This window comes from Aspergillus undulatus (assembly GCF_047715775.1).
Source record: "Aspergillus undulatus strain CBS 261.88 unplaced genomic scaffold BDV17scaffold_1, whole genome shotgun sequence".
Taxonomy (NCBI): Eukaryota; Fungi; Ascomycota; class Eurotiomycetes; order Eurotiales; family Aspergillaceae; genus Aspergillus; species Aspergillus undulatus.
This window is the reverse complement of record NW_027396605.1, coordinates 823,762-849,490: the sequence shown is the minus strand read 5'-3', so window position 1 is coordinate 849,490 and position 25,729 is coordinate 823,762. Positions and strand designations below refer to the sequence as shown.

The 25,729-nt window shown below is 51.7% G+C and overlaps 10 protein-coding genes across 10 annotated transcripts; 5 read left to right on the top strand and 5 right to left on the bottom strand.

The window, feature by feature from the left end:
- Positions 1–463: 463 nt before the first annotated feature.
- Positions 464–1,225, bottom strand: BDV17DRAFT_6273 (uncharacterized protein). Its single transcript, XM_073764861.1, has 3 exons — positions 784–1,225; positions 628–727; positions 464–547 (listed from the first exon to the last, which is right to left on the bottom strand). The coding sequence occupies exons 1-2, from the start codon at positions 1,101–1,103 to the stop codon at positions 697–699; spliced, it is 351 nt and encodes a 116-aa protein (XP_073621216.1). The 5' UTR covers positions 1,104–1,225; the 3' UTR covers positions 464–547; positions 628–696.
- Positions 1,226–1,973: 748 nt separating this feature from the next.
- BDV17DRAFT_6220 (aminopeptidase P family protein) lies at positions 1,974–4,211 on the bottom strand. Its single transcript, XM_073764859.1, has 2 exons — positions 3,870–4,211; positions 1,974–3,771 (listed from the first exon to the last, which is right to left on the bottom strand). Exons 1-2 carry the CDS (start codon positions 3,958–3,960, stop codon positions 2,396–2,398), a joined length of 1,467 nt encoding a protein of 488 aa, XP_073621215.1. The 5' UTR covers positions 3,961–4,211; the 3' UTR covers positions 1,974–2,395.
- Positions 4,212–4,388: 177 nt separating this feature from the next.
- Positions 4,389–6,522, top strand: BDV17DRAFT_6291 (concanavalin A-like lectin/glucanase domain-containing protein). Its single transcript, XM_073764866.1, has 3 exons — positions 4,389–5,022; positions 5,072–5,377; positions 5,431–6,522. The coding sequence occupies exons 1-3, from the start codon at positions 4,575–4,577 to the stop codon at positions 6,183–6,185; spliced, it is 1,509 nt and encodes a 502-aa protein (XP_073621214.1). The 5' UTR covers positions 4,389–4,574; the 3' UTR covers positions 6,186–6,522.
- A 337-nt stretch (positions 6,523–6,859) lies between these two features.
- BDV17DRAFT_286094 (aquaporin-like protein) lies at positions 6,860–7,775 on the top strand (the record flags this gene model as incomplete). Its single annotated transcript, XM_073760835.1, has 2 exons — positions 6,860–7,486; positions 7,542–7,775. The coding sequence occupies 2 exons, from the start codon at positions 6,860–6,862 to the stop codon at positions 7,773–7,775; spliced, it is 861 nt and encodes a 286-aa protein (XP_073621213.1).
- Positions 7,776–8,873: 1,098 nt separating this feature from the next.
- Positions 8,874–10,955, top strand: pdeA (3',5'-cyclic-nucleotide phosphodiesterase PDE1). Its single transcript, XM_073764857.1, has 3 exons — positions 8,874–9,319; positions 9,470–10,074; positions 10,126–10,955. Exons 1-3 carry the CDS (start codon positions 9,101–9,103, stop codon positions 10,811–10,813), a joined length of 1,512 nt encoding a protein of 503 aa, XP_073621212.1. The 5' UTR covers positions 8,874–9,100; the 3' UTR covers positions 10,814–10,955.
- A 205-nt stretch (positions 10,956–11,160) lies between these two features.
- On the bottom strand, positions 11,161–13,139 carry BDV17DRAFT_278638 (amidase; the record flags this gene model as incomplete). Its single annotated transcript, XM_073759570.1, has 3 exons — positions 11,161–12,290; positions 12,348–12,937; positions 13,006–13,139. 3 exons carry the CDS (start codon positions 13,137–13,139, stop codon positions 11,161–11,163), a joined length of 1,854 nt encoding a protein of 617 aa, XP_073621211.1.
- A 100-nt stretch (positions 13,140–13,239) lies between these two features.
- gwt1 (putative GPI anchor biosynthesis protein Gwt1) lies at positions 13,240–15,291 on the bottom strand. The gene is made up of 2 exons (XM_073764832.1): positions 15,028–15,291; positions 13,240–14,957 (listed from the first exon to the last, which is right to left on the bottom strand). The coding sequence occupies exons 1-2, from the start codon at positions 15,121–15,123 to the stop codon at positions 13,569–13,571; spliced, it is 1,485 nt and encodes a 494-aa protein (XP_073621210.1). The 5' UTR covers positions 15,124–15,291; the 3' UTR covers positions 13,240–13,568.
- Positions 15,292–18,269: 2,978 nt separating this feature from the next.
- Positions 18,270–20,098, top strand: BDV17DRAFT_5906 (uncharacterized protein). Its single transcript, XM_073764821.1, has 3 exons — positions 18,270–18,929; positions 18,999–19,704; positions 19,787–20,098. Exons 1-2 carry the CDS (start codon positions 18,623–18,625, stop codon positions 19,559–19,561), a joined length of 870 nt encoding a protein of 289 aa, XP_073621209.1. The 5' UTR covers positions 18,270–18,622; the 3' UTR covers positions 19,562–19,704; positions 19,787–20,098.
- Positions 20,099–20,577: 479 nt separating this feature from the next.
- On the bottom strand, positions 20,578–23,166 carry BDV17DRAFT_278636 (acyl-CoA dehydrogenase/oxidase; the record flags this gene model as incomplete). The annotated part of the gene is made up of 4 exons (XM_073759569.1): positions 20,578–20,944; positions 20,991–21,839; positions 21,952–22,068; positions 22,397–23,166. The coding sequence occupies 4 exons, from the start codon at positions 23,164–23,166 to the stop codon at positions 20,578–20,580; spliced, it is 2,103 nt and encodes a 700-aa protein (XP_073621208.1).
- A 126-nt stretch (positions 23,167–23,292) lies between these two features.
- Positions 23,293–25,402, top strand: BDV17DRAFT_297023 (senescence-associated domain-containing protein; the record flags this gene model as incomplete). Its single annotated transcript, XM_073763419.1, has 2 exons — positions 23,293–24,493; positions 24,549–25,402. Exons 1-2 carry the CDS (start codon positions 23,842–23,844, stop codon positions 25,400–25,402), a joined length of 1,506 nt encoding a protein of 501 aa, XP_073621207.1. The 5' UTR covers positions 23,293–23,841.
- Positions 25,403–25,729: the final 327 nt, after the last annotated feature.

Genomic DNA, 25,729 nt, shown 5'->3' with positions numbered 1-25,729 from the left:
CATTCGTTATGAGTACTCTGTATTATGTACTCCAGAATTCCTAATATGGCAACATACAGGCTCAGGGCCGATGGACTTTTTCCCAGGTGGACTTTCGACATTTCAGAGCCAGCTAACTGCACCTGAACAGGTACACCACATAAGCTGGCTCATCCAACCGATAATCTCTGACCGTATTCCTTATCTTGAAAACCGGCGCAAGCGAGGAGGCTCTGTACCCTGCGATGGTACCGCGTACGCAAACAGAAAGGCGCTACCGACGTGGCTCATCGATGGGGAATTCAAGCGTCAACGAACCAGCCGGCGATAGCTGATCGGTCGCGAACTCAACCTATCTGACAAGTGTAGTCGGGAGCCGCGTCATCGTTGCCAGAGCACAGGTTCTCCAACCAGAAATCACATGGCCAAGCCTTGTATAGACCAATCCGATTCTCAAAGAATCTTCATTGCTGCGAGTCGATGGCTTGGGTCCTCCATGTAACCTGGTGGCTGCACGTTCGGGGGCGTGTGTTATCCCCATTCTTTTCGCGAATGACTTTTTTTGGCGAGAGAGGCGTGTTTTGTCGGATACTCAAATCAGGTCGTTGATCGAATCGTCTTCCGGAATCGTTTTTCTTTTTTTCTTTGTTTGTTTCCACCACTGACAGCACAACGGGTCATAGCCACGATGCTCGCCAGGATCCTCCGAGACGACAGTTATCCGGGTAAAGGCTTGAAGTCTTGCAGACTGAACGGAGAAATGTCAGAACGAGCTGGGCCCTTCACCAAGAGAAGAAAACTCACATATAATCGAGTCCACCAAAGTACTCGAGCATGCGGTAGCAGAGTCCCACGTCATCCCCAGGCTCGCCTCCGAAGAGACGATATTGTTCCGTTTCCATAATGGCCGCTTTCGATTCCAAGAGATGCTCACGATCTTGCCATGCCAACGCCCTATAGTGCCGGGATGGGGCAGGGCGATTTCCAAGACAGTCGAAAGAAAATGGATAAGAAGCAGCGCAGGAGTTGACCGGAAAACAAATAGTGGCAGTAGGCGGAACTATGCTGGCGGAATTGTTTCGAGATCGAGGGCGTGTTCGTCGTCGGTTGTGTCTCTGTCCCATTCTAATGCACGAAAGAAGAGCAAAAACTTTTGGGTCGGGATTCCTTTTGGTATGTCTCCCTATCCCTTTCTTTCCACTAGGGTTGGCAAAGTATATGAATAGCAGGAGTAGAGAAGTGACAGTAGTAAATAACCCTAGATGGCAAAGAGGGGAGTGACCATCACCCCCTTGAAAGGACGAGATGAGGTAAAGGGGGAAGGAGAAAGAGAAAAATCTGCCCACACCAGACGAGCACCAGGTCCAGTTATATAGAGCGTGCCCCGTATGACACGCCAGGCCTTGCAGAATGACAGCTTTGTATGGTGTGACTCACTATAGCCCAATCAGGAGATGGAGCTCCTACATCGGCGCCCAGCCCTGGGACGAAAAAGCTGCACACACTAGCGGTGCAGATCCACCGGACCACGATTTTCATGGGACTCCCGGGTCCCCGGCCCGCTCTTTGCATGACACAGGGTGAAAATTGCAGCAGTCATGCCCAAGCTCGCTCGGATGGTGCCAAATTGCCTCGTCGTCGCTGTGCATTGCATAGTTCTACGGAGTTTCCCGGGTGCTCCGATGCCGTTCCCGTTGTCCCCCTAGGCTAAGGGGCTCGGTCGGGTTCGGCATCTCAACTTAGGTTTTCACCTGAGCTGAGCTTACCTAACTAATTGTTCTACCTGAATGACTCTACGGAGTGCTAGAAAAAATTTGGAAGGTCGTCAGACCAGGGTCGCTTACAAGGTAGGTTCCAGAAATTCCTGGATGATCCGATGCCGATTATGCGAGCACCTATGCGAGTAAATAGGTAACCAGTTACTCAATTAAGTCGCCGGCATCAGATCTGTCGAAACCCTGTAGGCGCGTACCTTGGCGAATAATGGATGATGACACTGCCCTGCCCGTGGGATGATTCAATGGCTGCAAGGGGACGAAAACTCTGACACTGTCTCTTCCAGAGTATGGAGGAATCTCCGATCTATGATGGTGTTGGAATAATGGCCTGGTTCCTGAAACTTCTTTCTCGGTTCCCTTTGCTTTTTTCTATGCATGGGACGTTGACGTCCTGTAGGTACGCGCCACGTGTGTCACCTTCTTCTGTAGGCTTCATAAGCTGTGTAGCGTTGTTTCTTGCTTGAGATGTCGTGCGATTGAGGGTGTACGTAAGTCATAAGAATAGACACTATGGAGTACGACGGATTTGTAGGGCGTATTGGCTTGGGTATAGTGACCAAGTCTAAAGTCGCTGACGGCGCACGCAGCTTAACTATCGACTGCTATGCTTGGTTATATGAAACCGAAGTCGTACATCTTCATTGACATAATTGGCCGATTGTCTGGTCAATGCTTCCCCGGCCACGAAGAATTTCTAGCATATCCTCGCCTTTCGGCGCCGTGGTGAGATTCTCGTACCCTGTGCTCGTAACTAGAAGATCGTCCTCAATGCGCACTCCGCCAACCGGGATATACTTCTCGGCTTCCTCCAGGTTGATGTATTTCGCCAACGGCAAGGACCGAGCGTTTTCCAAGGCTAGCTTGTTGAAGTAAATGCCAGGCTCAATGGTAAGAACCATGCCCTCCTGGAGCAGCGGGGTGCTCATCTGTGGTATAAATTCCCTGGACGGGCGTCCATTAGCAGTTATGGGCTGTGTCGAGACATCATGGCACTCCAGTCCTAGATGGTGGCCGAGGCCATGAGGGAAGAAGACTGAGGACGCTCCAGATCGACGAATTTCTTCTACGGAACCGTCTTTCAGGATTCCGAGTCTTTGCAGTCCTTTGATGGCAATGACATGTGCGAGCTCGTGTAGGTTGCGGAACCGTATACCGGGCTTGACACGCTTGATGCATTCTTCCTGCATCTCCTCTACGAGGGCATAGATGTCTTTTGCATATGTACTGGGCCAGTCCTGTCCCAGGGGAAAAGTACGAGTGACGTCACTCGCATAGCAGTCCCATTCTGCGCCTGCATCGAGACAAACCAGTTGTCTCCCGCTGAGAGGCTCGTTGTTCTTCACATAGTGAAGTACTGCTGCGTTGGGGCCGGAGCCTGCTATAATCTCATAGGCCTGGTTCTTGGCTCCATGAGACACGCATGTGTCCAGGAACAACCCTTCAATTTCGGCCTCATTAGACATACGGTGTATATTCTCCAGAATCCTTCGATGTGCGAGACCAGAGATTTTGCTAGCCTGGCGTATCATTCGAATCTCGTATTCGTCCTTGGTTTCTCTTGCTGCATCCATTGCAGGTATCAGTGACTCATCGTCTAGCCGGAGCTCCTCCGACGATATTTCGGGTCTCTGCGAACTGTGCAGGATGTATACCGGGCTGCCTTTGTTGTATTGATCCACCCACGATTTCAGGTCGTCTCGCAGCGCTGCGTAGTAGCGAAAGCGGTCTGCATCGTACCGCTGTCGCGCCTCGTCCACGGTCAGTGTTGGGCCCATCCATATTGCGTGCTGCAGGCTGAAATCCGGGACATAGAGCGTCAAGAGGTCATTACGAATGTCATATGTCAGGTAGCAATCCGCCTCGTCGACACCACTCAGGTAATAAAAATAACGTCTTTGTCGGAAAGGGCGCGGTTGGTCTGAGTCGCCGTAGTTTATGGTAGCCTTGCCGACCAGGTAGATTAGGCCGTCGCGAACCCCTAGCTTTGCGGCGACCCTGCGAGCATGTTGCTTTGCTATATGACAGCATATCAACAGATGATCGGGCTCGGAAGGACATGGACAGGAAGCTAGAAGAGGTGAAGGGGGCCGTTAGGACGGGTTCGGCGCGTACCTGGATACTTGTCGCACTCGGAGTCCGTCACGACCGTAACGAGGATGTCGAAAGAGTCATCGGGAGAGACGGTAAGTTCCGAGGCACGCATCCTAGAAAATGGACAAGGATCTGAGTGAACTGAAGCGTCAAGGACTCAGGAAACTCGCGGTGCCTGAAAGGAACGGGCAAAGATAACAGAATGATGAGGCGCTCGGGAGAGGATGACGTTCCCGTACGGGGCGCTGTACGGCTGCCCTTAGAGCCTTGTATGGCATTACCCATGGCTGACAAGACGCACACCATAACGAAGGGTCTAGAATGAAGACCTCGTGACGAAGGGCTGTCAATCATCCCTTCTAGAAAAGCGCCGACTATAAAAATAGAGAGCCGTTTCAACAATCACTGTTGACAAACACTCGACAAGACCGCAAACAGTTTGGTTGGCGCCTGAGATCCATTTTTATCGAGCCCCCGCCTCGTTCCGGCCGCTCTTGACTGTGACTTGCCGATCCATCTTCCACTTCCAGACTCTCGCTCTCAGTCCCAGCCCTCGCCCGATCGTCACTCTCGTCTCATCCTCGTCCAACCTTTCAAGAATCCTCCGTTTCATCCAGCTTATCTTGCGTCATCCTGTTTCGCTTTCCACTCTTTCGATTTAATCTATCACCACCTCGGTCGCTTCGACGCCTTATCGACGGAGGTCTCTTTCTCGGTCAATGAACGATGCGGGGATTTGAGGCATCGGCGCCCGGTGCTCTCTGGGATGCTCCCTCGACCCTTGCGACTTCCATCAGGACGAACCCTCCTTCCCTTGAAACCAACATTAATAACCCGCCGCTATTTGATTCGCAATATGTCGCACCGAAAGTCGAACGGAGTTTCCAAACAGCTTCATGGGATCAGGGCAATGGCGGTTCGATCAGTGTCAGTGGCAACTCGACGGGGAAGGGTATCTTGATCGGAGTTCTGTCTGCCTTTGGCTCAGCGGCAGTTGTCGTGATAGTCCTTGCTGCGTTCTTCTTCTTCAAGTATACTCAGCGCGGTCGGATCCTTCTGGATCGTATGGGCCGACCGGGTGAATTCGACGATGAGCAAGCATTCCTGCGCGAAGAGGCCGAGGCCTTGGAGGTAATGGATGACCTGTCAAGGTCGGAGTATATGAGGTCAAAGGGTAGGTTCTATAACGATCTTTGTCACTTGACAATGACTGATTCGTGCAGCATTCGTTGAAGCCTACCCGCCCGAGTCATCGCAGACCGACATATCTCTATCCCAGTTCCTTGCTATTCAAGAAAAAGGTGTTTCTGCGTGGGAATTCCAGCCCGAACTCGAGATCGCCAATTGCTTCGTTGAAGGCCGAACAGAAATCGAATTCTACGACTCAATATGCAGTGTTCAAACAAACTTACCGGTACCCAAACAGAACGACGTCTACTATTGGGAGGCAAAAATATATGATAAACCCGAAAACACCCTGATCAGCATTGGCATGTCTACCAAACCATATCCTCTGTTCAGGTTACCCGGTATGTTATCTGCGCTGGATTACAGTGGCTTACGGCTGACTTTCATCGCCAAGGTTATCACAAGGCGTCAGTAGCATACGATTCCACCGGCCATCGGAGATATAACCAGCCGTTTACTTCGTTTCCTTACGGACCTCCTCTCACACAAGGCGACGTCGTGGGCGTGGGATATCGACCCCGTTCAGGTACGATATTTTTCACCCGCAACGGCAAGAAGCTGGAAGATGCTGTTCACGGCCAGAAGTCGCAAAATTTCTTCCCTACCATCGGCGCGAATGGACCTTGTACTGTACACGTGAACTTCGGTCAGATGGGATTTGTGTTCATTGAAGCCAACGTCAAGAAATGGGGTCTAGCACCGATGACTGGTAGTCTAGCTCCCCCTCCGCCATACGGAAGTGAGCAAGGCAGCATCCTTCTCGAGTCCGGGCGAGAAAGTGCCGCTCACTTGGCGAATCGGGTCTACCAGGACCCCAGCTACGCGCAAACAAGCTCAACAGTCCGGATACCGCCCGCTGCCAGCCCTGGACCTATTCGATCTCCAACCGATATCTCGCTCGCTCCGCTTGCGCATGTCCCCTCACATGAGGATGCTGGCGAGGGATCAAGTCGAGGGGTCGCCAGTAACACCGAGCAGGTTCCCTTGGTGAATCCGGATGATTTAGAGCAAGGTCCACCGCCGGAGTACACCAGCCCTGAGGGGAGTCCAAGAAACAGCCAGGAGTACTCTCGAGAGGGCCAACCACCCATCCCGAGCTACGATGCTGCTGTTGGCAATCCCGATGACATCACCTCGCGCGAGGACTGACTCGGAAACATGGACTTTGTCCATTGATGATTTTGTTTTGCAAGCTTCTGGATTTTAGCGGGTCAGGTCGGCGTTCTGATGGGCGGGATTCCGCTGGTGGGACAGCCATGGTATTTATAATGTATAGGAACTGGTTATCTGTATTTTCGCGGTGTGATGCTGGGTTCACCGCTCAATTGGTGTCTGGAAGGAACAGTGGAATGACTGATGTATCTTATGAACTCACTGGGACTGGAGTGGGCCCACGGCGTTGTTGACACTCTCTTCATGTTTATAAGCACCCGGCTCTGTATACCTCTCGACGGTCATTTTCAATGATATCCCTCTTGTTGATCATTCAGCTGTGTCTTGCCAAGTGCATGTACAGTGTTGGGTTCTCATGACTCGTATCGATCGATCGCAGACACATCTTGACTGAAACCGGCCGACACCCTTATTAAGCAGTTAACAGCATGTAAAACGGGCCAATGAAATATGCAAATGGGCACCCGCTCTTCGGACTAGGACTCCGGTAGGTAGGGAACACTTTTAGCTGGAGGTAGACGGCTGTACATATCTACGTGAATCATTTATATCGCCGATCCCCCTCCTCTTCCCTTCTCTCATCTTTCACTCCTCCTCCCAGTCCGACTTGAAGAGTTGAGGTCCTGGTATAATCAACCCGTGGACACAAAATGTGCCTCTCACTCTCCCGGTTCTCTCCCCGAGCCCTCAAACCGTACGCGGCCGAGTTTTTCGGGACCGGCTTGATCATCGTTATCGGTGACGGAGTGGTCGCGCAAGCCCTGTTGTCCGACTACACCTATGGCACCTGGCTCTCTATCAACCTGGCCTGGGCAGCAGCAGTCTGTCTATCCGGCTACCTGTCCACACCCAGCCCTGTCTGCAATCCTGCCATCTCCATCGTCATGGCTCTGGTCCGACCGCAACCTGACCAGTGGAAACGACTTCCGGGCAAGCTGCTCGCTCAATTCCTGGGAGGCTTCGTCGGTGCTGCTCTTGTTTATATCAATTACCGCTCAGCTATCCTGGACTGGGACCCTGAGTTCACGATCCCCGGTGGATCGATCTTGAGTCCCAAGGGCCATCACTCTGCCGGTGTCTTCTGCACCTACCCGGCTGCTTTCTTCTCCTCGAACTGGGAGGCTGTCTTCAATGAGGTTCTGGGTGCCGCCGTGCTCATGTTTGGCGTTTTGAGCGTCTCCGACCCTGCCAACGCGCGCCGCTTCCAGTCGCCTCAGCTGTCCATGTTCCTGCTCCTTGTTGCCATTGGTGCTGCTCTGGGCTGGCAGACCGGATATGTACGTACCCCTGCCCTGCGCCTTGATAATTGAGTCGCTAAACTCCCTATTCTAGGCGATTAACCCGGCCCGAGACTTCGGCCCACGCCTCTTCTCGGCCTTCCTGTACGGTCGCGAAGTGTTTACAGCGGCGAATTACTACTTTGTTGTGCCGCTGCTTGCTCCCTTCCTTGGCTGCTTTGTGGGCGCGACCGTGTACGACTCGTTCCTTTACGAGGGCGAAGGATCGCGCATCACGGATGCCCTTGATAAGGTCGAGGATCGGGACGGCGAGCTTCGGTTGCACTGATTGAGCGCAATTGCTCCGATGAGTGGCCGCTGTCTTATTCATTGTGGTGTTCTTTGAATTCGCCGACTGAAAGGCTCGTCGGGGCATTGTCGGGTGAGGTGGAAATGGGATACTCGTGGAAGCCGCCCGGCAGCGCCAGGCCTTTTTTTTTTTTTTTCTCTTTTTTTCTTTAATGGATTGGAGAGCCTTGGCTTTATTGAGAGATGAGTTTAATCTATGTAACAACGATACGATTATGGAGGGGAGATGGGGGTCTTAGACTGTTGGGCCTGGAACCCGAGTCGCTTGTTCAGAGAGCACAATGGTTTGTGCTTCAAGATTGGAATGTATGGCCTTACGGGTGCAGACTTGTAGTATCACCTATCGCTATCCCCAATGTTATAAATAGGTGGATACCGAGGGAGTTGGAGAGGCTGGGGCGAGTGTTCGCCTAAAGCCCCTTGGGCTAGTGCTCTTCCATTAAATAATTAACAGGGATGGAGTTCTCCGCAGGAACGCAGGGAGATCTAGAGTACTCGACATCGATCGGAGACTAAATGCATAACATATTGGTTATAGTAGTACCTCGTATAGTCACTCGTACCTCTAGTTCTGGGGGATAAGTTGCCCGATCCACACCATTCTAGACCAAGAAGGCGCCGCGCGATCCAGCAGGACTGCAACCCTCTTGACTCTCCCTGTATCGCGCCTTCTTTGTTTGGCTCCTCTCGTCTCCTCCCTCTCTACTTGTTATTAACCAGTCTTTCTTCCTCTCCTTCTCATCCCTACCTCTCCATATATATCCCACCGCAAGCTTAACCCACATAATTAGAATTCCATTGTCTACTGGCTAGTCCCGCGTGGTGCAGTCTCACTATTTCAGATTCGCCGCCAGCCACCATCCCCGGACTATATCGCGATCCACTCGAGGCTCAGCCGCTTACTGTCATTATGTGAATCTCCCGTGCCCCGTATCATATCTTAACCTACCCCATGACGAATACTAACTGATTATTAGCTTTCCTGCTCTACTTGCCACTCCGTTTATCTCCTTCGTTGCGCTGAGCTGGCGCCCCTTTTGCAGTGACAGCTGTTGGCCGGTCTCCAGCTACTGCGTGTTCTCTGGGCCTCGCTTCCTCGAGCCTGTTCTTCGCTTATCGGTTGACTATCAAAACGACCACGTGCTGTGCTTACGGAGCCCTACCGCGGCCCAGTCTTTGAGCGACTTGTTTCCGCGCTCAAGCTGTGGCGAATCCGCTTCGCAGCCCCGCAGCAAGGAACAGAGACGATAGGAGTCGGAGTGTTTTCGCTGCTTCTTTTGACGGGAAAACTTACGGCTTATAGAAATGCCTCGTACCAAGAAAGACCTGAAGCAAGCCGGCGCGGGTAGCGGCAAAGGGGACGAGGCGGGCAAGGGGGACGATGCGCAACAACCCCCTAGTGAGACTGGTCAGCATGAAGATGAGGACGTGGATAAGCGATCCCCTAGTCGGATAGGGGCTCGTCCAGATAAGCCGGAGGACATCAAGGGGAAGTATAGGCCTGCGATGCATGTTGTTGTGTTGGTTAGTCACCGGTGTATTTCTTCTTCTTCCGGGATTTCTACCTCTTTGCTACAAACAGCATTGATATGTTGGGATGATATGGAATTCTGCGCTCATGCAAAAAAGTCATTGATATCTTGATTAAATGCTCAGGCTAATGTTTGTCTCCAGGGTCCGGCGGGTGGTCCCCGTGAAGATAGGGTCACCAGCCTTCTTGTCCGATCTTTGGCGACCAACTGGGTCCCGAATTCCATGGTTGCTGTCGACGCGGGTACCTTGCTCTCTGGAATTATCGACGCCCTGGCTGTGTGTAAGTCCGAGAACAGTGTCGTCACAGACGGGGCTTTTACTGGCCTACCCCTACCACACCAGACTGTCGAAGCAAACTCGGTACACATCTTCAAGGACATTATCGGAAGCGTTTTGATAACACACCCTCATCTGGACCACGTGTCAGGGTTAGCCATAAACGCTCCACTTCTCGCAAATGGGACGGTTTCAAAACCGGTTGCAGCACTCGACTCTGTGATAGAGGCTCTCCAAAAACATATCTTCAACAATGTCATCTGGCCCAATTTCTCCGATGAGAAGGGAGGCATCGGTTGTCTCACGTACAAACACCTTGCGGACGGGCCGAGCTCTATGGGCAGTGGTGATGAGAAGGGTTATCAACATGCTTGTGAGGGATTGCTGACTCAATGTTTCGGTCTCAGCCATGGAAAATACCCAAAGCCGCAGGGATCTAATGAGAGTGTAGAATCCGGTGGTGAGACAGGGTAGGTAAAATCCCCGCCTTCAGCAAAAGGACTAAAGCGAATAGTGCCTAGGACGCGAAGGTCTTCCCACCCGAGGGCTTCCGAGCAAGAATATACCACAGTCGAAAGCTCAGCATTCTTCTTATACGACCAACACACGGGTGCTGAGATAATCGTCTTTGGCGATACCGAGCCCGATACGGTATCTGGTCAACCACGCAATCTTAGAGTTTGGCAAGCGGCTGCGCCCAGGGTCGCTTCTGGTCAACTACGCGCCATCTTCATCGAATGTTCCCACGCAAATGAAACCCAGGATGTCAATCTCCACGGCCACCTCTGCCCGCGTCATTTAGCTGATGAGCTGTGCGCTCTCGCTGGACTTGTAGCTAAAGAGCGGCGCCAGCAGCTCTCATCAACTACAAAGCGTAAACGCGAACGGAGTTCTGGATCAAGCGCAGTAGAACCGGACCCTAAAACGCGCGCAAAAGGCAAAAGTCCGTCGGCACGGGGCGAGAGCCCACGCTCCTCGTCAAAGACTCGGACCAACGAAGGTGCGGCATCGACTGCTCCCGCTTTCATTGGCAGTCCTAAAGGCCCTTTGGCCGGTCTTTCCGTGTATATCATTCATGTGAAAGAGAAGTTTGATGACGGCCCACATCCCCGCGAAACAATACTCAAGGAACTGAATGAACTTGAGAAGGAATTGGAATTAGGATGTTCCTTTTATGCGCCAGTCCGCGGCGAGGAGATCTATATCTGATTCGAGGCTTCACTGGTACACGACGCACTCATACAGCGTTACCTGCGACACTATCATGCTGGCACTTCCAGATTGTACAATTATCATGTTACTCACGTTCTGACAATGCCGAATATCCAAGGCCGGCTTGGAATTTTTTTTTCTTTTTTTTTTTTCTTTTTTTTTTTCAGCGGGGCGTTGGGGTCATGACATTGCGATATCCCAACCACCATGCATTCATTACATTCTGTTGTATACTGTTTAATTGCAGAGAATAGAAACCAAACGACCCCTTATCATCATAATGAGCTATAACTAGATATGACCGGCGTATATGTTTCTTGAGTACAAACTAACAAATGCAGGCCCTACGAACCACCCACCTTCTTAGCATTGGCAATAACATCCTCCCACACAGCCTCCGCACCACACGGAATCGTCAAACCACTCCGTTCACTCAAACCCACCACATCCCCCTTCCCTTTATCAACATCCAAAACCCCCTCCCCATCCCTCGCAAACGCAATCAAATCCTCCTCAGCCCCCCACTCTCCCATCGCCATAACCCCAACAGGCACACGGTGTCTATCACTCTCTACATAACCCCCTGGGCATGAGATCGCCGGACACCCCGTAAAATTCGCAAGCCAGACATACTCCATATTGCGCACGGAGGCCCCGCCATCCGAAACACCGCGCGCAAGGTCCGCCTTCCCACCTGCAATCTTCCACCCCGGAATCGGACTCGTCGGTGTGAATATCAACAGCCCAGGATATTTCTGGAATAGGAAGGCTAGATGAGACATGAGGAGGCTGCGCATGCGCTGTGCCGCGAGGAAATCCGTTGAGGTGATCTGGTACATTCCCAACGAGACGAGGACTTTATTTGGTGCTGTGAGGTTTTTGATTTGGGCTGGTGAGAGGCCCGAGGCGATTTCGGCCATGATTGTTAGGACGTGTGCGCGGGCGCCTTCGGGGATGTAGGGGATGTTCATGTCGATGATGCTGTATCCCTGGTCGCGGTAGAAGGCAAGGGCCCTATCGAAGACACTGCGGACGGGTTCCTCGGCGCGATCGAGCCAGTCGCGCATTACGCCAATGGTCCTGTTCTTAGGCCGGGATTGGCTGGTTAGCTCTGAGAGCGGGTGCGGGAACGCAGCAGACTTCGCGTCGTCCGAGGCATTGGCGGGCTCTGCCATGGTTCTGTAGGCTAGGGCTAGGTCGTCGATGTTCGATGCTATGGGTCCCAGCACACCGACGGACGGTGCAAGGCCGATAGTAGGGAAACCGCTTACGCGGCTGTGAGAAGGCTTGAGGCCCCAGACGCCGCAGAAGGAGGAGGGAATGCGGATAGAGCCTCCCCCGTCGGCGCCTAGGGCGAGGGGGACTAGGCCTGCGCCGACGGCGTACGCGGAGCCGCCGGAGGAGCCGCCGCAGTAGTAGGATGGGCTATGCGGGTTGAGGGGTGTACCGAAGTTGGGGTTGTTGTTTGTTGTATCTTGTTTTTATGTCAACTCAGTGTAATTGAGAAGGAAGATTATGGTTGTAGACGTACCCAAGCCCAACTCATGCATTGTAGACTTCCCGATGACAATGGCGCCTGCTTCCTCCCATTTCTTGACACACCAGGATGTCGACCCAGCGAACTGGCCCGTGAAATCCATCTTCGAGCCCAGCGTCCGCTTGTAACCCTCCATATGTACTTCATCCTTCACCGTAACGGGGATGCCATCCAGAGGCCCCAACGGTTTCCCATCCTTGTATCGCTGCGTAGACGCCGCAGCCGCAGCGCGAATTTTCTCAACCGCTATTTCCAGGAAGGCAACTGAATGCTTCCCGGGTGGCTTGATGTCGCGACGGGTCACGGCGAGGAGAGATTCGACGACCGCCGTGGGAGTCAGATCGCCGGATTCGTAGATCGCGCGGTAGTCAGCAGTGGTGTAGTATCCTGCGTCGCCCTTTATTTTCGTCTTTGGAATGGGAAGGGTTGCAGCGTTCTCTGATGTAGACTGCGCACTTGTGCGAACGGGGGTAACGGTCGGGTCGTAGCAGGGCGCATATTTGTCTAGATCGGGAATGTTGCGGACCACGTCAAAGCCTCCGGTGCGCCAGAGAACGCTCTGAACGAGACCAATATTTGCGGTCCTGAAAACGCGAGATGGTGTCAGTTACTCGAAGGTATTTGCAGCGTGAGCAAAGGGTGAGCAGCTTACAGCGTAGCTCCGATGGCGAGAGGCAGTCCCCGGAACACGGGAATGGGCTGATCTTCATTCTTGTAAGGCACCCCCGGACCTTCGCGGATCGCTGGATAGCTCAGGAAGACCGGCTGCCCGTTTTCGAGCGCCATCGCGAATCATCTGAAGCGATTGGGAAGTGGGTGAGGTCTGGAAGGAAGGTGGAGAGGCAAAGTGTCAGATGGAGCTTGGGTTAAGCTCCAGTGGAGGCTTGCATGTGATTCTTGGTTGCTCATCCTTCATTTACTTCCCCGCTCTTATAGTATTTCCCCAGCTTTGGCTTACTCTGCTCCAATTTGTCGAAGAATTTTCTAATTCTGCCAGTCATATAGCTATACCTTACAAAGAATTTTTCGTTCGCCGCATACGTTCTCGAGGATCCTGGCTGTGAGACAGGTGCCGTAGCACAAACGTCAGACAGGCCTCATGCCAGAAGTCGACAGCAATTATTATGGATATATTTACATTATTCGCGTAACGAGCTGCTTGTTCAAGATACAATATTTTGCTTGTTCGATAATAATATAGTCACGTCAAGCCAGCTAGAGAGATAGCTTGATGTTGGCTTTATCAAGTCCCAGAGCAACTCCGGTGATGACGGCAGCATACCCAATCAGGATGATCATGGCCTGCGCATCATTGACATCCAACGTTGGAACTGTCAGATTAACCGCTCCAGTAAGAAGATTGGCAATCAGGAATACTGCAAGTCCTCCTCGATTGAACGCCTTCATGATTGGACTCGTCGCGAAAGCTGTCCGCGCTGCTGCCTCGTTTTTGCCTGGCGCCGATGCTTTGTGAACGGGCGAGAAAAAGAGAGTTTCTATGAGACAGAAGAGGAAGAGCTGGGCGTTGTTGAAAGCTGCAACCCAAAGGACGTACGGCATATTGGCAAGACGTCGGGAGACGGGTATGTTGGCACCATATCCTAGAAAGTAGGTAGAGTTCAGTGCAAAGAGTGCTATGCACCCTAGTGATTGCACTCCGAGGCTAATAAGCACGCGCTTTCTAGCTTGTTGTGCGGTCGTTGAAGAAGACGTTCCACTTGGAATGATTCGAATCCCGGTGGCACGTCCAGCGAGGAAAATAGCTAGATAGCCCAGGAAAGAAAACACTCCCTCGCGATTCTTTGAAAGCAGGTCGGCTCCTCGAGAAGAGACAAGGATATAACTCTTCAGATCGGTTGACTCGAGCGCAACCTGATAAAGCACGGCAACGGCAAGCGAGAGAACCTCGTATGAGGGAATAAGTGTGGCTAGACCCTCAAAAATTTCCACAAATGGAGGCAGGAATCCCAGCGTGAAGAAAAAGTTCCAATGCACACCATATTCAGTAACATGCTCCGCATAATCTAGGTTCTTGACACTATAAAGTCGAATCAGTCCCAAAATGAGAAGCGGGATAGAGTGCCGTATTGATGAGGTAAATCTCTGTGTCATGGTTTTCGACGGTGAACCACTTTCTCGACTCTTGAGAACAGAGCGCGCGGACACAACTCCGCCCGAAAACACAAAGGACCCCACGCCCAGGTCCATCAGCGAAGTACCCCAATTCTCAGCTTTCGCAAACCGACGAGGAAAGACACGAAAGTCGACCGCTAATATGGCGATGCAGGTGATTATCATCATGGCAGCACGGTAAATGGTAAGGAATGGGTGGATAGGTAAGGATGCGTCAGATCCATCTTGCGGGGCTGCGGTCTGCGGAGGCTTCGCTTTCGTTGTCGTTCGGCGAGGTCTCGAATTCAGTAGTATCAGGACAGCTGGGGAGATCAAGAGGATGTTGAGGAGCCACGGGGCAGATGAATAGAACGTTGTAGCAAACAGGATGGCTAAGACGTTGACCAAGAAGTCCGTGATGAGGGCCGCAGGACCGTAGGGCATGAAGAAGGAAAGTCGGGATTGTAGCACCGACCAAAGAAACACAGAAGCCTATGGATGTGCTGTTCTTTAGTGCGCTGGACGAGCGAGAACAGAAATTGGCCAAAGATTCTCAACTCACAGGCGCGACGAGGGTCACGGCATTGATTTCATGAATGCTTCCTCCGGTCAGATTCGACACGAATGCCTCCTTCCGAGACTTGTAGTCTGAATCCATGGTGGCTGATTGATATATTAGCCCATTCGAGGAGCCCCAATTGGGTGTCCTTCTTCGAATTGCGAGATTGTATCAAGAGTCGTTGAATTGTTTCTTTGACTCGGCGGAATAACGACGCTGATCTCCATCTGGCCTTTCCCTCGTCTTGAAATTACGCACCGTATCGCGCTATTACTCGTGATGATGGCGTATTTATGGTAAAATCGATACCATGTTTCCCGGAATATACAACATTATCCGAGCCCATCGGTTTTTCTTTCAATTAATCAAATCCTCTGCTTCATCCTCCGCGATGCAATCCGAGTCGGCTTCAGGAATTCGTCGATAATAGACGCTATGATCACTCAGCAGTCCAAGCCTATCTTGATCTTGACGATCTCTGCTAGTTGTTCCTTTACGACCGTCACGCATGAGTTGGCATCGATTTACCCCGCAATGCAACCGCGAGGATCCTCAAGGATTATTATCGATTTGAAAATCCTAGCTATGCATCCTGGATATTTGGCCACTATTCAAATGCAGCTATTCGCCCGTCCTTCCAGATTCAGAAGGACCGCCTTTCCGTGAGCTCGCTCAGGTCGATAGTTGGGAGCAGTTCGATCAGAGCACCCATGGAGGGATCAGACAACAATATGTTTACCAACAACAGTCCACAATTCTTCAGGAAATACTCCGTAGGCTGTTACTGAGTCCAAAACAGTCGCCACAAAGAAATGGCTCTGCTGACCCGTGGAGCTAGCACGAGAACCGGTGCCCTGGAGACGGGCTCGCTTGCAAATTACAAACGCCACTTACCGTCTCTCCGAGTCTCCAGTGATTCACGCCTTTCATGGTATTATTGTCTCAAGACTCAAATGTCCCAAGTCCAGAGCAATGTTCAGAGCCCTGCACGAATGTCAATTCCCGCGTAAGTACAGCACCAGCAAAGATAAGGACGGTTGCCAAACTTCTTATGAAGTTCAGCGAAAGGACATTATCTTTATGGATGTAGAGAAAATCGTTGTTATCACCTTCAAAATCCTCAGTACGCTGAACGCTGATAGTTGTAGTGTCCTCCAGGACACTGCAGGTTTTGAGGCTTGAGCACCAATATCCAACGGGAAACTCGACGCGGTAAAGAATAATACTTCACGGCATGTCTCCGTCCCCACAGCGGTCAGCCTCTCGCTCTCATGATACTACTGTTCAGCCTCCTGGCCCCCCGAAAGTACACCGGCTTCCGGAAAAATGTTGCGCATCAGATCATCCACGTCTCTATCAAGTATAAATGATGGAGCCGAGAGGGTCCCCCAATTTTTGGTAAAAATTCCTTGTTTTTGACAAGGATGACATACAAAAATAAACAAAGTACACGCGGTGGCAAACTTCGGCGGCACTTCGGGGAGGAGGACTGGGGCTAGGGCCAGAACGAATCATGAGGAATCGATAATGAGGAGCAGTTGACTCAGGCATAGTAACAACATGCTGGACCCGAGGGGATGATGGCTCATCAGACGCAAACTCCACTCTCGAATTTCCTGAATACTGGATTCCTGGAGATTCTCCAGCTCCCGGGACCGACATTATTATTCGCCTCCGAATCTCGTTACAGAAAGGAGATCGAAATCATCGAACTATGAGTTCCAATACGTCATGCATGGAGGAATAGGCGGTTGCCATTGGCGCTCTGGCCTCTGCACAGAATCTCCACTTTCATCCGTATTCCGTATAGCATTAGGAATGCTTCCTACTTATCGATCCTCCAAGCCCAGGCACTTGCCCCCAGGTATTCAGGCGCTATCGAACGCCATCCTTGGGGCACTTCAGGAGCCCTACAGCTCCCCGGCTGCGCTTTATGACTAGCGGTGCTGTTAAATGTGAACACGCTTAACGGGTTGATTCATCTCGAAGTTCAAGCAGTGTGGAGTCGGCTTACACTTTCCGTGTGGCTTAGCCGGCCGCACCATCCATGGTTCTAGAATCCTAGCGCGAGCCATCATGATCCAAGATCCAACAATAGAGGTTTCGTCGTTCGGAGACTAGCCGTTCCCTCAGGCAGGAGCAACCACTAGTCAACTCTTGCTTGTCAGACATCTGTCATAAAAAAAATTCCGAATGGCTTCTCGAATCTTGAGTCTCGACAAATAGTGATTGCCAAGGTCAAGGATCTGAAGATCGACCTCTCTACGTACAAGTGATCGAACAAGCACTCAAGCATCCCTGAACCATGCGACGACCAGCCATCGATGACCTATACAAGAATCGTGAAGCAATTAGTTTACAGCGGAATATGGTCGATGGGCAACAACGGCAATAATCTCACTGTTCAACATTCCACTTTGCCCAGCCTCTTTTGTTAGCATCCCGATCCTCGTGAGCACAGGCGTTTTTGCCCCCCTTCCCTTTCCGGGCAGCAGCATATACTTTTGAGCCTAACATCGCCGCCTTCAATGCTTTCCCTTCAGAGAACTCTACTCCGGCGGAACTGATCCATGGATCTCAAAGGTCTAACTGCTGGATCCATAATCGCCACTTTACCATGTGGCTCGGATAAACCTCGTGCTAGAAACGCGTTTCGTTTCTCGGGACTGCCTAGGTCCTGTGCCTGAGCCTTCACACCTTGCGTTAGATCGCGCAATGCATATGTTCGGGGAGGACATGCCTACTGTCAATTATACGACCAGATCGGGTAAACCACTTTTGCTTCGCATAGCCACACGGTTAGGGCAACTTCGATCAACATTCAACACTATTTTCTTGGGTGCCGAGTCCCCCAATTTCAATTGGGAACTAGGGCATGCCCGACCACCGTAGGTGGGTTGGTCGGAGGATTCCATAGCGCGGACCCATAGTAATAGCTCTCTTAGCAGGGACGCTATGCTCGTTGCCACCACCTCCCAGGGTATCTCTCGTCCGCTGTGCCTGCCCATTGGCGCCCTCCGCGCAAGAGGAACTGTGGTATCTTGGGTAGCTAGTTACCACGGAGTATCCCGGCCCCAGAGTCCCAAAGTCTCAATGGATTAATAATGCCGTTGTTGTTGAGGTTCTGAAGTCGACCCAACTCTCAATAATAATATTTGGCGTTATTAGTCAAATGATCGAGTGGCTTGCTTCAGCTGGCGATTCTGCGATACTGCCTAAATCCGAGCCGATCTCAGCTCCAGGCTATCGACATCCGCGACGTTCCAGTGGCTTGCTCTAACTGGGGCAGATCCCTCTTTATCTTTGTGTTGCACCGCACCAGCGATGGGGCTCGATTCTTTTATTCTTTTTCTACCCTCTTGAGTCTCGACTTATTCCCACTCGGACTCTTTCATTCCTTTCCTCACGGCACAGCTCTAGCTTACCACGACCCACGCACGTGGTACCACTATAATCACTCTAATATCAAGGGAAACCCGGAATCCGTGACGCGCACAAACCTGGGATGTAGCGTTCTTACCTCAGCGTTCAGGCCTACGATTAGCGAAAGAATCATACCTACCGCATACGTCCAGCGAGACTCAGATCGGAGCACAGAATGAGCTCCAACCAAGATCCCTCACAGTCTAAGAAGAAAGAAACCCGCGCTGGAACACGTAGAGTAACGTCGCTCAGCGCAGAGCAATTGGAGAGAAAGCGCGCCAACGATCGTGAGGCCCAGAGAACAATCCGACAACGGACAAAGGAGCACATTGAACGACTCGAACTTCAAGTTGCCGAGCTCAGAGCCAAAGGAGACAAATTCGACGAAGTCGTGCGAAGAAATGCTCTACTCGAGAATGAAATTCGGGCGTTGAGGCAGCAATTGTCCATGACAGCGGGGAATCCAGGATACCAGAACTTGGGTGAGTCTCACGTTTGTTGTTTCTTCTTTATCCATTCACACCCTACTTACCTCTATCGACGTCGGGTAGAAGAGCCATATAGCCAGCAATCGGGGCCGATCATCCCATCCCCTCAGTACCCCGGGACGCTAGCCGCAACCTCGACATCTAGGACGCCGTCCGTTTTATCAACCTCAAGTCAGGTCTCAACATCGCGTGAGTGGCAGCCTTATACTTCAACGCGATCTTCATCTCGATGCGAATCTTCGGATACGGAGTATCCAGTCAAAGTCGAATCTTGGGCTTTCGAAGGGCCTTCACAGGCGCCCGTGCCAATGTCCATCCAGCAACCGCACGTTGGCTACCACTCTCAAGGTACAGGACACGTTCCAGAGCCCGCCTTTCAACCGTATCAGCAGCTGTATCACGGACCGAGCCCTGGTCGAGCCCCCGGGGAGGAAATGCCGCATTCAAGTCACCATCCCCAGGAAGTTTCTTACGAGTCCGCCCACCGACCTGTATCAGCACCAGCAGAAAATTCATCAACACCTTACCCTACCCTTCAACCACCGCCGCAGTTCCAGCAGCTAGTGTCGCATCCCGCTCAGCCTCCAAGAAGCGGGTTTGATTACGACTGGGTTCCTCGATCTTGACATTGATTGGGCTCTTCAAAAGAGTGAACACCTTGTGGGACTATCAAGCCGACGAGGTATACTGCAGAACAAAAAGCGAATGATCTGATTCAACAATCACACAATTTCCTGGGCAATGGAGCGCCGCAACCTACATCAGTTATGTAAGTCCTAGGTGGTCCAGCACTCCCATTCACTGTGCTGGCCATATGAGCCGTGCAAAAAGGCTAATCGGGATTGGAACAGCATACTGTCAGCACCTTGCACAGCCGGAACCCCGAAAATCCGGTACCCGAAACCGTTCCATCGAATATTCGACACTACCTGAAATCAACAAACGTAAGCCCCATAAGTTGGGCCACCGCGATACGAACTTGAAACGCTTACAGGGGGCCTACCACAACTAACTCCCACTATCACCGACGAGACGACGAAGACGATGCTTTGATTCTTCCATATTGAGCTACCGCCCTATCCCTCCTTCAGTCGAACCATCCTTTTGCCGCATTCATGATTCAAATCAGCTCGGAATTTTCTCACTACAACTATGCATATTATGGAATTATCAGTACTCAGAGAGGCACCGTTAGAAAGGTTGACGTCATTCTATTATGGAGACTCCTGTCCTGACTTTATATAACATTTCATCTCATGAGTGGGCCGGAAAACACACCCTATGCGCCAAATGTCGGGGCCCAATGGCCCATGCTGGGGAAGCAGCCCACTTTGATACATCGTGCCACGAGCTAATGTGCGAAAAGTCTTAACTGAATATAGAGATACCCATTATACAGGTGCAATTTGTGGGACTATTTATTCTTCGTCTATATGGGCCCAATCAAGTAAACATATCATGTAACATGTAGCCAAGTGGTTTCCACGGGCTCATTCCAGTGGACAGGGTATACTCAAAGAGTTGTAACCCCTTGTCGAGGGTTTCATCGTGGGAGTGTCCAACACAGTTACATCCAGATTTCAATACCCACTTCACCCATGACTCTTGGCCTCGAACTATGAAGATACTCTTTGCAGCTCATTCACCGTGTGTACTGCTTCTGCAACAACTTCGCGATCGTCTGCAACTGAATGTTACTCGTCCCCTCATAGATCGCACCGATCTTGCTATCGCGGAACATCTTCTCACTGATTCCCTCACGGACGAAGCCCATGCCGCCCATCCACTCGACCGCTGAGCCGGCGACGCGGCCGGCAACCTGCGAGGCGTAGAGCTTGGCCATAGCTGCGTCCTGGACGAAGTCCTGCCCGGCTTCCTTCTTGCGGGCAGCGTTGAAGACGAGGGCACGCGCGGCTGCAATCTCGGTGTATGCTTGTGCGATCTGGTGCTGCATGCCTTGGAATTCGCCAATTAGTTGGCCGAATTGGCGGCGGTCGTTCCAGACGTATCTATTATTTATTAGTATTGGTGGTTTAATGAAAAAGTTTAACTTACTTTGCGGCTTCTTCCCATGCGCCCAGGGCTAGACCGGTCATTTGGGCGGCAATGCCGATGCGGCCCTCGTTGAGAAGGCCGATGGCGTACTTGTAGCCCTGGCCTTCCTCACCCAAAAGGTTAGCCTTGGGAATGACAACGTCGTCAAAGTTGAGCACGCAGGTGCTGCTGGCTTTGATTCCAAGCTTCTTCTCCTTCTTGGCAATCGAGAATCCAGGTGTATCCTTCTCCACGATGAATGCGGTGATACCCTTGTATCCCTTGCTGGGGTCAAGGTTGGCAAAGACAATGAAGACACCGGCCTCCATGGAATTGGTAATCCACATCTTGGAGCCATTGATTTTATATCCGTTCGCCGTCTTCTCGGCTTTTGTCTGAAGAGCGAAAGCATCTGACCCGGAGACGGGCTCAGACAGACAGAACGAGCCCACTGTCCCGGTAGCCAGCTTGGGCAGCCATGTGCGCTGGACCTGCGCATCACCGTATTTGATGAAGGCGGTGTTGACAAGGGTATTGTGGACGTCGACCAGGACACTAACGCTTGGGTCGATACGGGCCAACTCCTCAATTGCCACAATCGCAGCTGTAAAGTTCATTCCGGCACCACCGTAGTCCTCTGGGATCTCAATGCCCATGAGACCTTGCTCGAAGAGCTGCTCTACTAGAGCCGCATCCATGGTCTCTGCTTCGTCCATCTCTCGAACTTTCGGGCCGATTTGTTCCTGAGCAAACTTTGATACCGTCTCGGCCATTAGCGATTCGGTCTCGGAGAAGTGTGTGATTGGTGTCGGTGATAGGCCGGTTAGGTCGGCATCCCGCCGTCGGCATGTGGTAGAGAACGCATGGGTGCTATTGGAGGAAGGCGTTAGCATTCGGTATATCAATCGACTCAGCCGAGATTTCGCCCAAATAGCGGTATTGTTTCCTCCAACGCTATCTTAATCAGAGCGGGCAAGCATACCTTTGGGGTAGGCGACTGGCCAAAGGCCGAGCTGCAACTGGGCGGAGAGAAGGTATGGTGCGGGACAGAGGCCGCAACGCACGCGTGATAGACGCCATGGATATGGAAGATAGAGCTCTAGCAGGTGATTATAGTGGACCGAAGGCTTGACGGCACGGAAGAGATTGAGACAGGGAGGGAAGAAGGGGAGTTCATGGAATGGAGAAGAGGATCCGGGGTAGAGGAAGCAATCACGAGGAAGTCGATCAGCCTCGGTTAAAGTCGGCTCTCCCATTTCGGACATTTCTTGGCGCTCAACTCCAAGGGCTTACTAGTGTTCAATCTTTGTTCATCAAGGTCATTATATTCCTGATGTTATTGACATTCTATCCTGAAAGCGTTTTGGTGCTATGTTCAAAAATTCGACATTCCGGTCTAAATGTGAGCCACCTTCTCCGGCTCGAACCCGTTCGCTTGAGCAAAGTAGTATCCCCTCTGGTTTGCCATTATTCTTTTTCCAGTTCGTTGTTCTGTGTAATCACAGTTGTAGTGCGTGTGCCCAAATGCCCAAAGCCGTACTTGCGGCTTCTGCCAACAAGGCTTGTCCGAAAGATCTGTCGAAAAGGCAGAGGATATGGGGCTGTTGGCATGAGCGGGATCTGAGGCCTCAGGGTCGACCGTGGGACAATGGTGGGTGAAGATGATGATCTTCTGGTGAGGTTTCGAGGCCGCTATCTGCGATACTTGATCATCAAGCCACTTTCGGTCTGCTTCGTGAGCTTCGCAGTGATCCTTCACGGTCCAGCCACTGATGTCGTAAAAGTCATTCAGGCGATAGCTGACCATCTCATTCTGGGCTTCAGGAATTCTGGAATAAAGCGTACATCCGAGCACTGTCACTTCGTCGGATATGTCATATCGTGTCTGGTCAAGAAAGACAAACTCTCCCAGCCCTGTCTCCTGGTTCCGTCGCCGGTCGATGTCCTCTGAAAACTTCACAACCCGATCCTTCGCAGCTGGCCAGTTGGAACCGTATGGCTCATGATTTCCCAGTAGAAAGAAGACCAGCTCAAATGCTTGCAGTTGGACTTCCAGAAAAGCAAACAGCTCGTCGTCCCTCACAATTCCGATATCTCCGAGGAGGGCGAGATAGGGAGCTCTGGGAGGAATGTGGAACATGTCGTACGCGCGGGGATTCTCCAGGTGGAGGTCTGACACAATCTGGAGAGCTGCCATGTTCATGATCTCATTGGCTCTGGGGCGTCGAACCCTTGTCAAAAAGTGGAAGCTTTAGCTGACCTTATCACTTTAGGCGCTTTGGCTAGAGGCCGATCAATATCTGTAGCCGCCGTTGGGTGCCCAGGTCTATTTTGGTCGCAAGACAAAGTATTCGGTTGGTTCTCGGCGTCTCCTAGTCTCCGGCACGAGTCCCCAGGGATTCAGGCATGTTTCCAGCAGTTTCTGGTCGTTCGGCGGGAACAGATGACGCCTTTGTTACTATTCTTGCTGGGTTCCAGCCACTCAGGGCGCATGTGGCGGTGCGATATGGAGGGACAGTGTGGCGCTGCGTGGGATGGGCGCTTATTCATCAGGGCCGATAACCACTCAAAGACGCCCCTCCAAACCATCCAAGAGCCCAAGAGTGTAGCCTGCATCATATTAATTCGTCCTCCCCTTCCCCTTTCTTTTTCTTGTGACACTCTTCCCTTGTCTTTATCCCTTATATTTATCTGCCTCTTTTAAATATTCGTGGGTTGTCGCTTTCTCGAGTCTGTGACTCGACACTGTTCGCCGTTTCTCTTTCTACGATCCATTACATCATCATACGAGACATCGCTCACCTACTCCGGAGTAGGAATCAATCTCGCGGTCAATCCTTCAGGATCACTTAACAACTCATCGCCAAAAACCATGGCTTCCACATATAATGACCCCAGGCTCCTATACAGTATCAACAATGTCCACGCTTTCCACGTACAGGACGGCGAGGAGTCGAGCCTCACACCCTCTGGCCCTCAGACGCTCTCTCTCCTGATGGTACCAACCACGACCTCAATCTCTCAGAACCAGAATATCCCTTTGTCGCCTCCCCAAGAATCATCTTCTGAGGAAGATTTCTACCTACATTTGCATCTTCCTCCCGAGCTGGATCTGGCGCTTCCTGCTACTACTCAGATCTACCATCAGCCGCCGAGCAGCTATCTGATTCCTCGCTGGGACTTGGGGCCAGATGCTGGCGCATTCATTCGTATCCAGTTTCCTGGTATAGGAACAGGACCCAACAAGGTAGCGCAGGAGGACATCGATACCTTCGAAACCATTCTTGCTCAATGCACAGCTTTCCATGAGCGCGCGCAAGCCTCGAAGGATCAGGCTGCGTATAACCCTGCCAATTTCGGCCCCGGCGAGGGTTATGTATCCACGCCGAACGCTTCTGGGCCTCAGGATAAGACGGATGCTCATGGGCGAATCGTGCTTATCGATGAGGAGAATGGCAGTGTGGTCGGTGAAATGGAGGGATACGATGTTGTCGAGAGACCCGACGTCAAGCCTGGTTCGAAAAGTAAGCCAACTCTCTTGTTATGGGTCGCGTATATGTTAACACGGAATCAACTCAGGGCCAGTTCAAGTTCAGCTTCCCAACGAGGGCGAAGGGAACATGGTCAGTGTCAGCAATGTGTCTGAAGAATACCTTGCAACGGCGCGACATCCCGCATACAAGGATTCATCCCTCGTTCAATCATCCGCCACCGCTTCCCGTCTGATCGTGACTGGGTCTACCTACCTGGCCAACGCATTGACTAGCGGCGCAGACGCCTTTACCAAGAAGGTCAAGGCAAACCCCAAACCAGCGACTTTCTCTGATGCCACCCATACTCGGGTTCGAAAGATCGGAACCTTCTCTAGTGGTGCGGCCGACATCTCTTCCAAGACGGTTGGCCAGGTCGGCAGGTACGCGCAGAACTTGGGAGCATCCTTTGCCGGACGCGGCAAGGACACCGGAAAAGCAAAGAGTGGCAACTCTAGGATTCTCGAGCATGGAAAGCCGGGAGTCTTGAACAAATCCATGATCGCATTTTCCACGTTGGCGGATGGCATCGAACAAGGTGCGCGGAATGTCTTGCTCTCTGGGTCATCGGCTGCCTCTACAATGATTGGCCACCGCTACGGAGCGGAAGCCGGCACAGTTGCTTCCAACGTGACAGGCGGCATCAAGAATGTGGGGTTAGTCTATATTGACGCCACGGGTGTTAGCCGCAAGGCGGTCCTCAAATCTGTAGCGAAGGGCATGGTTGTTGGGCGCATGAAAGATGGCCAGCAGATTGTTGTTGGCGCAGGCGATGGTGGACAGGTTTCTTCTCCAAGCCCAGCAAGAGGCCCATCGCCTAGCCCGACGCCGCCTCCCGCTTATGGCGCTCCCGGCACCTTCTCGGTTGGTGGTGGAGCAAGTATGTCGGGCGGCAAGCGCTGAACTCCAAAGCTGGGTTTCGCGCAATCGTCATATTATGCGTTTGTGCTGAGATACACGGCTCATGATTATGCCTCTTTATTATTATTCGTGACGAGTTACGGCAGGCTGTCTTGTCTTTGATTTGTTTCCTGAATCTTGGTTTTATGTGCGTCATGTGGGTCACGCTTTAGTCTATAACGGCATCAGTTCAAGCTTGCCTCTTTTGCAGGGACTGAGAGAGAAGCACATCATGTACTGGCATATAATATGTATATACTTTATTTTGTCGTTAGATGTTACCCCATAATGGTCTTAGGTGTCTAGGGACTAATAGAATCGAGATCCTAC